A 16311-nucleotide genomic window follows, 5' to 3' on the forward strand; every position below is an offset into this window, starting at 1 on the left:
TAGGTGTTTATTTTTTATAGTTATTTTAGGGGTTAGCTGTTGGTATATAGAAAAGCTTCCAATCAGATTTTGTATGCTGTTACTTTCCTGAAAGTGCTTAGCACACCCAAGAATCTTTTGGTAGAGTTTTTATGGGCTTCCAATTATTGCATTACAACATTTGCAAACAGGGAGATTTGATTTCTTTTCCTATTTATATCCCTCTTATTTCTTTTTTCTTCTCTTATTTCTATGGCTATGATTTCTTCTTTCTCTTCTTCCTCCTTCCCCATACCTCTTCAAAAAGAAATGTGATAGTGCATGCTAACTTTAGAGAAAACACCTTTTGGTTTTTCTCCCATCCAGTACAACAACAGATCGGCCATACAGAACCTTGTTGTATTGAAGTATTATCCGTATTACTTATTTCTTAATATCTTTATCAAGACAGAAAGTTGGATTTTTAAAATGATTTATTATTATGGAAACAGTGCTCTGCCTGCATGCACACCTGCAGGTCAGTGAGGACATCAGATTACATTATAGACGGTTGTGAGCCACCATGTGGTAGAAAGTTGGATTTTGTCAAAGGCTTTTTCTCCATCTTTTAACATGATTACTGACTATTATCCATTATTATGTTTATATATTATACTATATTTATCATGCCATATATGTTGAGCCATCTTTAATCACAGCAATAAATTCAACTTGACCATAATTTATGATCCTTTTAAAATGTGTTAATAAATTTGGTTTACAAGTACTTTTTTTAGAGGATTTTTGCATCTATGTTCATTAATTAAACTTATTGATGTTTTTATTTTCATGTCGTTATCCAAGGCAATACTGGCTTCATAGAGTGAGTCTGGAATTGCTCCTTTTCTATTTTGTGGAATAGTCTGAAAAGATGCTTGCTCATCTTTAAAGATGCTGTAGTATTCAGCAGGCAATCCAAATAGTCCTCAGCTTTTCTTTGATTGGAAAATTACAGTATTATAGTTTCAATAATTTTGCTATACAGACTTTAGGATATCTGTGTTTTTAAACAGAAACTCTGCTTGGTAATGAGGTGAGTATTGTGTTCTTGGTATCACTCTCTCTTCTCATTACTCTGCCAATGCCAGGCCACTTTTGATACATACATCCTGAAGATCTCTTTTCTTGTTCTGTTCACTAAATTTTCTGTTTTCAAATAAGTTCGTAGATAAATTACAATGCACATTTGAGGTTCTAGGTTGTTACTTTTGTCTCAGTCTCTACTTTCTGCAGCAGGGTTGGATGCATGCACTGAAACAATCATTTTCTCCTTGGTTTCTTTTCCTGAAATTTTTGGTTTTTAAAATATGCTTGTGACTATTTGCTATTGAAATGCCGGGTGTGGTGGTGCATGTCTGTAATCCCAGCACTCAGGCGGCAGAGGCAGGTGGATGGCTGTGAGTTCAAGGCCAGCCTGGTCTACAGAGTGAGTCCAGGACAGCCAAGCTACACAGAGAAACCCTGTCTCGAAAACCAAGGGGAAAAAAAAAAAGAGGAGAAGAAGGAAGAAGGAGAAGGAGAAGGAGAGAAGAGAGGAGAAGAGAGAGAAGAGAGGAGAAGGAGAAGGAGAAGGAGAAGAAGAGAAGAAGAGAAGAAGAAGAAGAAGAAGAAGAAGAAGAAGAAGAAGAAGAAGAAGAAGAAGAAGAAGAAGAAATGCCATTCCCTTTCCACTATTACCCATGCTACAAACAGCTTTCCAGCTCTTTTTGCCCTATTCTACAGAGATGCTAACATCAGTGACTGGCACTCTATCCACCATCTTCCTCCATCTAAATCAGTTATTACATTTCTGGCTTCCAGGATGTATTATTTTCCCTATCAGTCTCCAGGTATCAGGACATCAAAAGACAACAATGGGTATAACAGAGGCACTTGGGTCTCCTAAACAAATGAGATGGAGGCTGGAGACAGATCACAATTTCATCTTTCCAAAGCACTAGCATATGAATTCTCTCCTTTCCTTCACGAAGAAACTATTTCAGTTTCTGCTGAAAATTAGACTTCTCCAAATTTCAAAAAATTATTTTCTTGTGTTTAAGCTCACTCTTCTTTTATGGTGTCTGAAGGTGAGAGTGTAGCTAACTCATTTCAGACTTTCTTTTCTTGAATGTACATCTCATGCTATTAATTTCCTTTTGGACATTTTCACTGCATCCCACAGATTCTGATTGTACTATTTAAGTTTCTGTTCATTTCAAAAGATGTAAAAATTTCTTATCAGACTTCATAGCTGAGCCATGTGTTATTTAATCTCCTTGTTTTATCTGCAAGTATTTGTGAATTTCCCAATTACCTTACTGTTACTGTTTCTGGGGGTATTTTCAGTATGACCAGAGAGCAGATATTATATCATTTCTGCTCTTTCTAACTTGTGTTTTATCTCAAATTCTAATAAAATTGTCCTCAAGCTTCTGATTGAGTGCATTCCTAAATTATTTTTATTAATAAGACTAAGAACCCAAAAGGGAATCCCAATTTCCCCAGTAGCAGTATGACAATTCAGACACAGTTCTTTTAAAGACAGAAACCAAGAAGAAACATAACTAAAATATGGAATAAAATACTCACTTTGCTTTATAAGGTGAATCAGAGCCAGAATTTTTGGTTTCCACTAAACTCTCATATTCTTTAGCCCTAAAGAGAAAAAAAAAATATTTTATTAGTTATTTTAAAGCCAATTATACAATGATACAAAACTTTAGGCGAGTTTTTCCTTTCCTAGTACAGTGTCATACTATTAATGTGACAAACTGTTTCATTTCTAAAATCACTTCCTTAAATTACATGAATGCTACCCTGACAGACTGAAAGCACACACTCCCTCATACGATATAGATCTCACTCAATAACAACACTTCTGAGTTTATAGGCTTGATTGATTAAAGAATTGTGGTGACTGAGTTGGCCAACTTTCTATGTCCCACAAGAAATACATAGTTTAAAGTTAAGTACAGGTAAATACTTTTCACTTAAGTTCAGAGATAACAGACTGTGGAAACAAGCTGATGTAACCCTCAAAGGGTTGTTGTGTTGTTTATACTGACGACACACTGTCAATGTCTAGAGCAGGAGGTGATAGCCATCATGAAGAAAGGCCATACTAAAGCAATGGATTAAGTGTGGGCGAGAGCAATGGCTTGTTGGTAAAGTATGAGTCACAAAAGGTTAAGGACCTCAGTTTCACTGCCTACATCCCAGGAAAAGCCAGGTATGATAGCGTCAATCGGTAACCTCAGTGCTCCTTGAGCAAGATAGAAGAAGTCCAAGACACTAGTGGACCAGCTATCCAGATGCACCGTGGTGAACAAGAGACCTTGTCTCTAGCAAGGTGGAAGGTAAGGAGCACTACATGAGGCTGTCCTCTGACCTCCAGAGACCCACACTCACAAATACAAACTCTCTCTTCCTCTAAGATTAAAGAAATGGTATCTCTTTATCTTTATGTTGTAACATTTTTGCCATGAAATCTGTCACTTTAACAATATTACTTTCTTTGTTGGAAGGTTTGTTCAAAATATATATCCGTCCATTTATATCACACATACTTACCTGTTTGTATCTGAAGCGACTCTCTGAAAGACACGATGCAGCTTGAACGTCCTTTCTGAAGACATGTGCACTTTGCTAAAGAGCTTAATGTGCTTGTGCTTAATTTACCCAGGTGGACAGGCCGTTTGCACCACTTGCCATTGTTTTCTGCATGTCACATTACCTTTGCCTATTAATGGCTCCATGACAGCGTTTTTAACTGTTAGATCTATATTCTCTGTTCCCCTACCTCTCATGAGTGTGGCTGTATGGTGTGGTGTATGAATATGTATGTTTAAATGTGTGTGGGAACACATATGTGTGCCATTATAGACATGAACCTATGAAACTGTCACAAAATAATTTTTCCCTTTACACTGTTCTTGTCAGGAATGCCGTCACACTAATGAGAAACTGACAAAGTCATACAGGCATTGTTTCTAAATTACTTTCTAAACACGCTCTGTCTAAATATTTTGTTTGCATTTGGTATAATGCATGGAGACCACTGATATGGTGAACCATCTGTGCAAATGACACACAGTGTGCTCATTAACAAGAGTTTTATACAACTGTCTTCAAAGCCAAACAGGAAAAGTAGAAGGTAAAAACCAAGATATATGAACATTGAATTTTATAATTATTAAATAGTTGCCTTTACAATGTTGGGTTGTATGTTTGCTTTTGTTTTAAAAAATATTCAAGCTGCTGTATAGTTCATTTTTGTATTTTAATTTAAATTTCATATAATATATTTTGGTCATATTTTCTCTCCTCCCAAATCCTCCAAGAGCCTCTCTTCCTACCTATTAAACTTCAACTCAAATGCCTATTAAGGGATGACCGAACAAAGGTTTTGATATTATCTATATGATCCATATGTTTAACAGTAAAAGGGAAACAGACTGTATTGACCCAGAATGCAGATATATATTGGAAAAAAGTACTCAGCAAAAGGCAACAGCAAGAGCGTATGAATTTTAATATAAGTATGTATAGAACAAGAAAAGTCAGTCTGTAATTACAGAAAGCATGTGAAGGACTGCCAAGGGCCCAGGAAGTAGGTAAATGGTTGGATGGATATAAAAAAGATCGGGCATGGTAGAAAACACTTATTATCCCAGCAGTCAGGAAAACAGATGCAGAAGAACTGCCTCTCAGGGTCAGCCAGAGCAATACAGTGAGATACTGTATAATAATAATAGCAATAATAATAATAATAATAATAATAATAATAATAATAATAATAATGGAAAAACAGAGGAAGGAGAAAAGCAGAAGGAAAAAGAATGGAAATAGGAGGGGAGAGGAGGAAAAAAGAGGGGAAAATGGGAAAAAGGAAAAAGGAGGAAAAGAGTAAAGAAGAAAGAGCACAAAAAGAATAGGAGCAAAGAGAATGGGTGGGGATAAGAAACTGCAGGATAATGTGGGTGATCTACATTTTAAGAAAGATTTACTTTTTATTGTATACATGAATATCTGCCTGCATGTATACATCCTGTGTAAGCCTGGTGCTCAAGGGCAACAGAAGAGGGCATGGGGGAACTGCCGCTGGACCTCTGACATGCACTCTGGTGCTCAGGATTTTATCACTGCTCCTTGGCAGAAGGGCCTTGCAGGTACACAGAGGAAGGGCATGCAGGCTCGGGCCAGACAGTCGGGGAGGAGGTCTTCCCTGGCTCCCTGCTCTCCCCATCAGAGGTCTAGGGGAGGAGAATAGGTCAGAAAAAGGAGGGAGCGTGGGAATGGAAAGATAAGAGCAAGGGGATAACAACCGGGATGTAATGAGAAGAAATTATAATAAGTAAAATAAAATAAAATGAAAAAAAAATAGTTTTTTCAAAAAAGACAGAAAAGAGGGCATCAGATATCCCTGGAAATGGAGCTACAGATGGCTGTCGCCACTATGTGGCTGAACGTGGGTGACCTGCAAAGCAAGGTACCTACCTCCCCTCCCCATGCTGAGATGTAGTCTGGCGTGAGCTCTGGCAGACACTTTAAAGAGAACATTATTTGAAATAAGAATGAGTATGTTGTCTGTGCCAAGTGGGAGGTCATGGGCGACTTACAAGGGCTCTGACCAAGGCAATGACAACAGAATGCTCATTTCCTTATAGTGAGAAGACAATGGTGAGGTCAGATGTTAGAGGAAGATGCGAGAATAGTTTGTTTTAGGCATATTAAATTTCACTTAAAGGTGTAAAATTTATAATCAGTAAGTATAGGGCAGATAAAATCAGGACTTAGCAGGAGTGTACACAGAGAAGAAAAGGGAACCAAATAGCAAGAGTCAGGAGTGAGAAGCCCTTAGCTGGAACTTCAATCACGCCAGCAATATCCCGAAGTAAACTATGAAAATATTCTGAGAAATGTTCATCTCAAAAATGAGCCATAGGGGCTGGAGAGATGGCTCAGAGGTTACGAGCACCGTCTGCTCTTCCGGAGGTCCTGAGTTCAATTCCCAGCAACCACATGGTGGCTCACACCCATCTATGATGTGATCTGGTGCCCTCTTCTGGCCTGAGCACTGTATACATAATAAATAAATAAATAGATCTTAAAAAAAAAAAAAAAAGAGCCATAAAAACTCACCCTTAGGACTGTATAGAAGATATACATGGCATATGTCCTTCTTTTGTAAAGTCAAATCAGGAAACATCACTAATTGTTTCTTTTTTTTTTCACTGTTCTTTCATTTTAATTGGTTTATGCTTTCATTGTTGACTATCTCATTGGGAGTGAGTTTGAGTCTAAAATTTAAATGAGTGTTAAATTCTTGCAATTTAATAAGATGCAATAAATTCTTGCAATAAAAATAAGAGGGATGTGGGAAGGATTAAGCTTTGTCACAGGTGGGAGCAGTCTTGGCGGGCTTTACCCTTGGGGCACCCCATGAATACCTTGTGACAGACTGAGTGGAGCCATCCTGGGTCTGGAATTCAGGAAACAGACCTGGGAACCCCACCTAGACTATTGTCTTTCTAATGGACCCTCACCAGGAGAAGGAGCCGGTCCTTCCCACGTGACTGAAGGAGTTGGGGAAGAGAGAATAACAAAGTCGGCGGGGCAACGGACCAGCTGGACCAGCACGCAGGCCAGAGAGACACCTAAGGACCCGTCCTGTGGAATGGCTACCGGAAGGTTCACTCTTTTGTCCCTTTAACCGTTTTCCTTCTTGTATAAGCTAGTTGGGCTGTATAATAAAGTTTAATTGCTAAGAAACAGAGTCAACAGAGGGAGATATAGTTCTCTGTTCCAACAATTTTAGGGAAGAAGTAAAAACTATATTTGATTTGTTTAGAACTTGTATTTGTATATGCTAGACTTCATGGATTACTTTTTTTAAATTTTTATTAATTTATTCATATTACATCTCGATTGTTAGCCCTTCCCCTGTTTCCTCCCATTCTCCCTCCCTCCCACATCCCCCCTTCTCCCTTCCCCTATGTCTGTGATTGAGGGAGACCTCCTCCCCCTATATATGCTCTTAGAATATCAAGTCTCTTCTTGGTAACTTGCTATCCTTCCTCTGAGTGCCGCCAGGCCTCCCCATCCAGGGGACGTGGTCAGAAAAGGGGCACCAGAGTTCGTGTGAGAGTCAGATCTCACTCTCCACTCAACGGTGGAGAATATCATGTTCGTCGGCTAGGTCCTGGTAGGGGTTCGAAGCTTACTGCCTATATTCTCCTTGGCTGGTGCCTTAGTTTGAGGAGGACCCCAGGATCCAGATCTGCCTGTCATAAAGTTCTTCTTGTAGGTTTCCAGGACTCTGTGGGTCCTACTATTTCCCCATTCTTCCATGTTACTCTCACCTAAAGTCTCAGTAGGATATCCTCTCCTCTGACCCACTTTCTTGGTAAGTAAAGTTTTTCATGGTACGTATCCCTTGGACTAGTGTTTTGATATAAGTGAGTTTTGATGTAAAGTGAGTATAATTGTTTCTAACTATTCATTTTTAAAGGAACAAAATACTGGAGTTATGTCTGAGTCTTTGAGATGAAACATATTCCTTCACAGGCCACAATGTGGCCTTGGACTACAGAAAACCACATCACTCAGCATTATTCTTGTTCCACATGTTTATAAATAATTCCATGGGCTAAGCACCTCCTTCTTTTGAGACACTCACGTTTGGAGTGCTTTCTTTCAAATGCTAAAGGTATAACTAAGAAAGAATTATATTTGTGTCCTCAAACAAGGCCCATCAGTCACCATGTGACACTTAAAGCTTGTGAGGTAATGTACTACACAGCTGTCTGATCTCAGATGTCACTTTGGAGGCTGGTGATAAACTACAGGTCTGATAACTCACTTTCCATTTTAAGATATTTCTTGAACTTTTCCTGTTGTGACAGGCAACCAAATTAATTAAGCCCTGTCATGGGCTTTGACACCACAGCCAGCTGACTTCTATTTGTTGATTGCTATTGATTTTCTTTGATACTTCATTTAAAAATCAATAGCTGGAAAGAAAAATAGGCTAAGTTTACAAATATTTAAATGTAACATTGTATGCTGGAAGAGGCACACACTTGGCATGGCCGTGGCATCTAATTATAAGAAGAGCCCTTGAGCAGGTGAAAGTGAGGGCTTTGGATCAATACTCAGTTTTCTTTCTCAATCAAAGAAAGTGGCTATAAATTAGGTTCACTGGTGGTTTTTCCAAAGCTTTTTGAAGCAAACAAGTTTAAATGTTTTTTTTTTCTTCCATTAAATTAAATGATCCATCCCTAAGAGCTTTTGTTTTGTATTTAAGGACAGTTGTGTTACCTGGAGTTCATCCGTGCTTTTATCTTTTTAGCTTTTTTCTTATTCTTTTGCCTCTCTTCTCCATCTTTCACAGGTTCTGGTGGAGCTGTACTTTCAATCACAATATCAACAACATACTTCTTCAAAGACAGATGTTCCTGCAAAACAGTCAATGAAATGATGACGGTGATGATATTTTAAAATAATACAAGATCACTACAGAATAGATAATATAAAAGAAACTAAAATAATCCCTAGGTGATAATGGCTTTCACAGTTGCTTTGAGAAACAGTGAAGAATCTGTTTTAGTTGAGATTTTCCATGACTCCTCAAACCTTTGGTGGACACCAAATGGACTATAAGCTAAGGATACATGGACATACAAGTGCAAAGAGAAAGGAAAAAGTATACACAAAATGATAGAACCATACACGTATTCAGTTAACCATTTAATGCTCTATAAGAAGCTAAGGGGAAGACGAGACAGCTGGTCAGCGAAGGTAAAGAGGGAAGGCTGCAGTGAGGCAGTGCAGTGTCTGCTGGGCCTTCAATGCTGAACAGGAGATGAGCAGATGCTAGATTTGTGTGCTCATCCAGACAAGAGCAGGGAAAAGGGAGGAAGGAGAGAAACAGAAATCATCTCAGAAAACACATGCCAGAGGGGAAACTGTAACGTAGTCCTGGAGACAGTTTCAGTTTGGTTGGAATGCAGAATTTGACTTGTTTCCTTCCTCATCATCTTGTATTTAACTTCTTCTCACTGTACCACTCCATGTCACATACTCCATTCCTTTCTCTTCATTCATATTTACACGGCAAAACCCCAACTCTACACGGAGCTCCCCAAGTACTGTGTCTATAGCTACAGAAGAGTAATGTATCTACAGGAGAACCTGTGTCAACCGCTTTCACTTTTTTAGGATACTATACCTCAAGAACAGTGCCAGGCAGTCAGAACATATGTACATTAGCTTATCTACACACTCACTCATTTTCCTAGAATTGTTTTTTGAACCTCTCTTCATGCCCATAAAATTCTTAAGCTCCCCGCATTCATAAACTGTGCTATTTTTACATAATTGCTCAATCTAATACATTAGCTGAACCTAGCCATTCTCTTTTCAAATACAACCCAAATTCCCTTCCAAATTCACCCACTAGTCCTCACTGGTATCACAAGTTTAAGTCCTCATTAGGTGACATCTGTATAACTGAAATAACCCTTCAACTAGTATTTCAGTTTCTAATTACACTTGTAAAACTTTTCCTGTGTGTATGTGTTGTATGCGTGCAGTGTGTATGCACCTGGCTGCACAGGTGTGTGTGCATGGAGACTAGAGTCTAGGTAGCAAGCAAACCCCAGTGATCCTCCTGATTCTGCGCCATGCCCCCCAGCCTACACTTTGCACTAGGGTTATAGACATGTGTGGCTGCAGTCAGCTTTTTACTTGAGTGTCAGGATCAGAACCCAGGTCCTCATGCTTATTTGGGAGCTCTTTCTCACTGAGCCACCTGCCCAACCCTTCTAGGTCTTTTCTGTATATAAAAAAACCAGTTATTTTTAAAAACATAGATCAAATATTAGTAAGTCTGAATATTACTCTTATCAAAACTTTCTCAAGCTAAGGTGATACTTCAGTCAGGAAAGTGCTTGTCCCACAAGCCTTAGAGCTGAGTTCAACCCTCCAGAACCCACATTTTAAAAAAAGCATGGAGTGGTGGGTATACTTATGCTCCCCCAAACCCCTACTGGGGAAATGGAGGCAAAAGGACCTCTGCTATTCCCTCATCAGCCAGCCTAGTCTACTGAGCAAGTTCTAAGCCAACTGGTGGCTCTGTGTCAAAAGACAAGGTGGAGGGCAACTGAAGAAACTCAGCTGGCATTGTCCTCTGGCTCCACAGACATGAACACCTGCATATACACTGCACACTTGTGTAGTTTAGCTTCCACAGTCCCAGAGTACTTACTATACAAGCTGCCAAGGGAGGGAAGAAATCAACAGTCCTATCTATCCACCTGTGGCATCTATAACATAGCCATAACACAGACCAGGATGGCAAAGAGCCCTAAAGGAGCAGTAGTAACACTCATATCTTGGTGATAAGCAAAAGCTGTCTAGTTGGAAACAAGACCCATTCAAGAGGAGGGAAATCACGTCTGGTACTAGAAACCTAACCAACTACCCATGGATCTCAGAGGAGAGCCTACCACTCCTATTCTACAAACCAGCATAATTCCTAACAAATTTCTAACACAAATCCTTATACCCACAGATAAGTGTAACTCCCACCCCTCAATCAAAGAAGCATCTCTCTACAGCAAATGGACACCACTGCAGAAAACTACAACTGGATCCACTGCAGAGATCAATGGGTTGAAGGAGCCAGGCCCTGGGGGTACATCTAAAACACAACCTCAAGTGCCAGAGACATCAAGAAAGACTAAAAACCAGACGCCCAGAAGACTTCCCTTGGGATTGTGTTCTGAGAAATGATAGAGAATCTTCACCCAACAACTCAACAAGATGGGTGCCTAAACAAGGCAATATCAATACACATGCTAATGTGGCAAAGGAAAAATCTCAAGAGTCCCAAGCCTAGACAAAGAACTAAAGACTGTTGAGAGGGAGACTTAGCGTCCCCCAGGTTTGTGAAAACACACACACACACATACACACACACACACACACACACACACACACACAGAGAGAGAGAGACAGAGAGAGAGAAACAGAAAAAGAGACAGAGAGAGAGAAACAGAAAAAGAGACAGAGAGAGACAGAGACAGAGACATACATACATACATACATACATACACACACACACAGAGAGAGAGAGACAGAGAGAGAGAGAAACAGAAAAAGAGACAGAGACAGAGAGAGACAGAGACATACATACACACACACACACACACACACACACACACACACACACACACACACAAGTAAAGTGAGAAAAGTTTAAAATCTTGGGGGCTAGAGAGAGTAGGGTAAAGTGGGTAAAGTGCTTGCTGTGCACACATGGGATGTAAGTTAGCAGTCTAGCACCTATGTAAAAGCAAGGTGTAAGTATGGCAGCATGTGACTGTAGCTTCAGCACAGGAGATAGGAGATAGCTGGCCAGCTAGTCCAGATGAAAACAGTTAACTCTGGTTTTACAGAGAGATTGTCTCAAAAACAAAACAAAACAAAAACAAGGTGTAATGCAACAAAGGTAACTGAAGTTGACCTCTGACCTCCACATGCACACAAGTGATTGCACTCGTACCTGTGTGTATGCATACTGCACACATACTTAATGCCATCACACCATGGTAAGATGTAATTTCCATGCCACAAAAGGTGGTATTCCTTTCCCTCACACTCATCAGAAACACTACTGTCTCAGAATTACATCTTGTTCCCTAGCCAGTAATATTTCTTCCCAGGAATGTGCATATTCTCAACTAAAAAAAGAACCTTAGGCAATGACCTATTTGTTTGTTATAGCCTTGCTCTGTTTATTTTCTTCTAGAGCTTACAAAACAACAAAACTTTACTTGTCTGCAATAAAACAAAATTTCTGTTTATAATTGTGCACAGCATATGGCAGACACGAGTTAATGTTTGAAATGGGAAAATGAAAACAGTAACACTATTATAAAGGTTATTATACAACACTCATTAAGCAAAGTGTTTCACATAAAAACCACTCACTTAGTCCTTAGAACTAAAACTAAGACACAATGAGAAGGGGTATAGTTTTATTTTTTCCATTTCAAGTAATAGAAGAATACAGTCTCAATCAACATGTCCAAAGCTAGACAGTCAAAACCTTGACTGAGTAACAAAAGACCAAATTTAAAACCAGATGTTGACTGTGGAAACTGTAGTCTTGGCCATGTATGTTACAAATGTTAGAAATGAGTTTGAACTGTGAAAATAAGCTCATATTCTTCCCATATCAACATTAAAAAAGAAATAAGAAAAAAAGGATAAAGAAAGTCTCACAAACCAAAAAAATGGTGGGTACTTTGTCCCAAGTAGGAGTAACTTGATAACTTTGTTACATAGAACACACTTATATTTTGGCATTAATCAGAAACAATGATCTAAGTGGTAATTATACATATAGGTACATGAATGTAATTGAAAATCCAATCCATTTCTAGAACTAGGGTAGCTGTAAACTCATCTTCTGGGTGCTGAGCTCATGGGCCTGTGCTACCAAACCTAGCTCCTGATTTGGACTTTTTCTTATTTAATTTTTCTGGCTAATATTTTAACAGTGTTGAAGAGAAGTAGTAAAAGTGGTCACTATCTTAATCATTACAGGGTTACTGACCTAAATGTCTTAGGTGGGCTGGGAAACTCCAGACAGGAAAGCTGACCTGACATATAATGCTCGAGCCCTGCGAGGACTCAGGAAGCTTTGTGCAAGATCAACAAACCAACCTTTCTTGGCATCTACCACTTTGAGGCTGTGGGGAACTGACCTGCAGCTGGACTCTTCCATCCTCAAAGCCCCATTTTCTATCTTCTAAATCCCCGAGCCCCAGTGCCACCTGCCTAGTCTCCACTTCCTCAGAGAGGTTGGTGTCCTTCTGTTGTTCTCAATAAAGGCACAAGTCTGTCCTGGAGAGGCCAGCTTGGTTCCCTTCATTTCCACACCACCTGATCTAACAGCCTCGACCTTAGGAGAAAAGGCTGCAACCTTCCACCATTTTTGGTTTATTATTATTACTGTTGTTGTTATTATCAACTTACTTTGATTTTTTGTGCATCTTAAAATTATTTTTATATATTTTCTGATTTCCTATGTCCCAAATTCCTCCTAGATCCTCCCCACCTCCCTCCTACCCAACTTTATGTTCCTTCTCGCTCTCTTTCAAAAAGCAAAAACAGAAACTCCACAAAAAGAGAATCAAGAAGCAAAAGACTAATCACACACACACACACACACACACACACACACACACACACACTTGAGTTCATATGTGTTGGACAACTACTCTTGGGCATGGGTGCCTACTGTGGTGACAGTGCCCTGGAAAAAACCAGTTGTTCCTTTGCAGTAGCTACCAAGCGAATGGCTTTTAGGTTAGGAGTGGACTTCCATGTCCACTTCCCCCTCTCAGTGCTGAAACACAGTCTGGCTTGAACTTGCTATTATGTCAGAAAAATATAGCAATTATACTGGGACCCATTACTGAGTCCTAGTGACATAATTCTCTACCCGTAGAGCAGAGCCTCTTTCAAGCCATGTCAGAGACTTCTTTTTTAAGTAGACAGGACGTACCACAGATACACACAACTGGAAAATGTGCAGAATGAGAAACTTTGGAGCACTCAGGCCTAGTGGGATGTCGTCATCCAAGCCCTCACCTCAAGCAAGGCTCGGGGATTTATGTGGAAGAGGTGGTAGAAAGACTGTACAAGCTAGAGGGAATGGCTGACTCCAAGAACAGTGTTTTCCAGACACAAAAGGACAGAGTACATATGAATTCACAGAGGCTGTGGAGGTATGCAAGACCTGCACAAGACAGCTTTTTTCAATACTACACATCCCTTCCCCCTAGACTGCTCTAACAGTCTACACACTAGTATGCCATTTCTATTCCTACACTACAGAAAAGGAATGCCCCAATGACATCTTTAATTTCATGAAAGATCCAATTATACTTTTTAAAAGTGCACATAAATGCCATTCACATATCTTTAGAGATCCTTACGGGTCCTATACCCAATGAAAGATACTATACAAAAAAGGATTAGACTTTAACTAGAACAACCAACAGCCTTACCTTTTTCAGGCAGGTGTGGTGATGCACATCTGTTAATAGTGACTTGGAAGGTTAAGGTAGGAGGGATGTCATGAATTTGAAGTCACATGGGCTATAATGTGAGTGTATTGGGGTAGAATAAGACCCCCTGAAGAATCATATTTTTAAAAGATATTGACACATGTATTGACATATACAATATATTCATACTAATCAACTTTTTTAATCTCAAAATTAATAATGAGAATGTTTTTATTTGACTAATAACTTTACTTAATACAAAACCAATACATGTTAATCATAGAAAAGCTAATAAAATTAAAAGAGAAACTTCCTATGACTCTTACCACCTCCAAACTAACAATTATTTTAGAACACAGTCTAGAGATATTTTCTTTGTACGTATGTTTAACAAAAATGGGATTGTGATAACATTTTATGAGCTGCTTTCAATTAAATATTCTAAACATATATTCTTCCCACTAAATTTTCTACAACCTAAGCTAGTGAATGCAGGTACTGTATCTCACAGCTACATCTATTCTTGCCAGGGGCTCATTGTTAATCATGCTAGCAGCATAAAACTTCCAATACACAAAGTAACAGTGCAACAAATACTCCTGTAGTTATGTTTGGCTTTTTGTGAAGAGCAAGACCACCCTTTTTTATTTTCTCTCTCCATACCCCAGATCACCTTTTGATGTTTAAAAATGATACATTATTGGACGTAACACAGTATAATAAATAGTTGTTCTAAATCAAACCGGGAAGGAACTACACAGAAGTGAGTGTTGACAGGGCTCATGGATTTGAATGTGTGTACAAGACTTCACCCTGAAGATCAGTTCAGTAAGATCATGGTATATTTTTGAGGAAAAATTAAAATTCTTTTTTTTTTTTTTTTGGTCATTAAAATTATCAACATTCTGAGAAAAAGCTAACAATAGAAGCAGAATTTTAGATTATCTGAATCACCTTATAAAACTAGGGAAATTCAATAAGAAAACACACACACACACACACACACACACACACACACACACACACCAAAACATACTAAGAAGGAACACCCATAGCCACAAATAAAAACATCTGAGAACAAACTACCATCACATGAGCAGGAGTCATGGTCTTTCCAAGGAACATGAAGCTACCCACCACCCAGTGAAGAGCTCAGCAGTCTCTTGAGAACAGTATTTGGGAAGGAAAGGGGTGACCATCTCACCTGCAGGTGACTGATGGTGCCCTCATTATGAAGGTTAATTAGGAGGACAGTCCCTATAAACTCTTAAAACTTAGCCACCAGGGCTTCTTCAAGGGGCAGGCCTTCATGCACTACGCTGACAACATAAATAAGCAGCCTAGGTAAGAGAAAAAGGAAACAACCAGGACACCTGAGAAAGCAGCCAGTGCATTTTCCAACACACAGCAACAGCTACCCTGAATCACAACTCCTTTTAAACAAGTTTTATAAAACTCACCTAATACAAAAATAAAAACAACAACAACAACAAAAATAGTAGCCATGTCAAGTGCCAACATTACCAGGACAAAGACTAAATACAATGTGATCCTAAGCAAACAAACAAAATAGTAAAAACAAACTATTACAGCCAATACCTGTAACTGCAGGTGAGGCTAGAGAATTGCCAAGAATTTGAGGCTTTCTATATTACATTGTGACTCCCAGGCCAGCTTGGGCTGCAGAATAACTTACCTTCAAAAAAAAAAAAAAGACCTTAGTAGGTAATACCAAGATATAACCTCTTAAACTGTGTGGCTCCAAAGAAATAGGAAAATTGCTTGCTATTTAGAGAAACAAACCAACAAAAATATCAAGTATCTTCCCACAGAAGAAAGGGAACCATGAGCCTTTTAGACAACAGCATTTCATGCCACAAAACAATGAATGTGTTCATCACTCTCAAAGATTAAAAGCAAAACAAAACTAATGAAGGCAAAACTAACTTCCAAGTCAAAAGACTACAAATGAGTTATTATCAATATTTAAAAGCCTCAAAATCATATTCTTATATGCATTTTCTGAGGCATCTACTAAAAAAAATGTCTCAGGGCATAGTGAGATGGCTCAGTCCTCAAAAGGAAGCTGCCTCTGAACAGGATGACCTGAGTTAGCTACCCAGGACCCATATGATGGAAGGAGAGAACCAGTTCCTACGAGTTGTTCTCTGACTGCCATATGTGCAAGCCCTAACACATACATGCACACATGTGTGACTCTGTACTTAGTTTG

At 39.1% G+C, this 16311-nt stretch overlaps 1 protein-coding gene across 3 annotated transcripts in view; it reads right to left on the reverse strand.

Annotated features, from left to right (window-relative positions):
• Nucleotides 1-16311, reverse strand: part of Scaper (S-phase cyclin A associated protein in the ER) — a 315920-nt gene that overhangs the window by 190413 nt on the left and 109196 nt on the right. For all 3 annotated transcript variants that reach the window (XM_051156493.1, XM_051156492.1, XM_051156489.1), the window contains 2 exons: nucleotides 8317-8453; nucleotides 2587-2652 (listed from right to left, as the gene is read on the reverse strand). In XM_051156493.1, the coding sequence (XP_051012450.1) occupies nucleotides 2587-2652; nucleotides 8317-8453 (203 nt within the window). The remainder of the gene's footprint in view (nucleotides 1-2586; nucleotides 2653-8316; nucleotides 8454-16311) is intronic.

This window comes from Acomys russatus, chromosome 14, assembly GCF_903995435.1.
Source record: "Acomys russatus chromosome 14, mAcoRus1.1, whole genome shotgun sequence".
Taxonomy (NCBI): domain Eukaryota; kingdom Metazoa; phylum Chordata; class Mammalia; order Rodentia; family Muridae; genus Acomys; species Acomys russatus.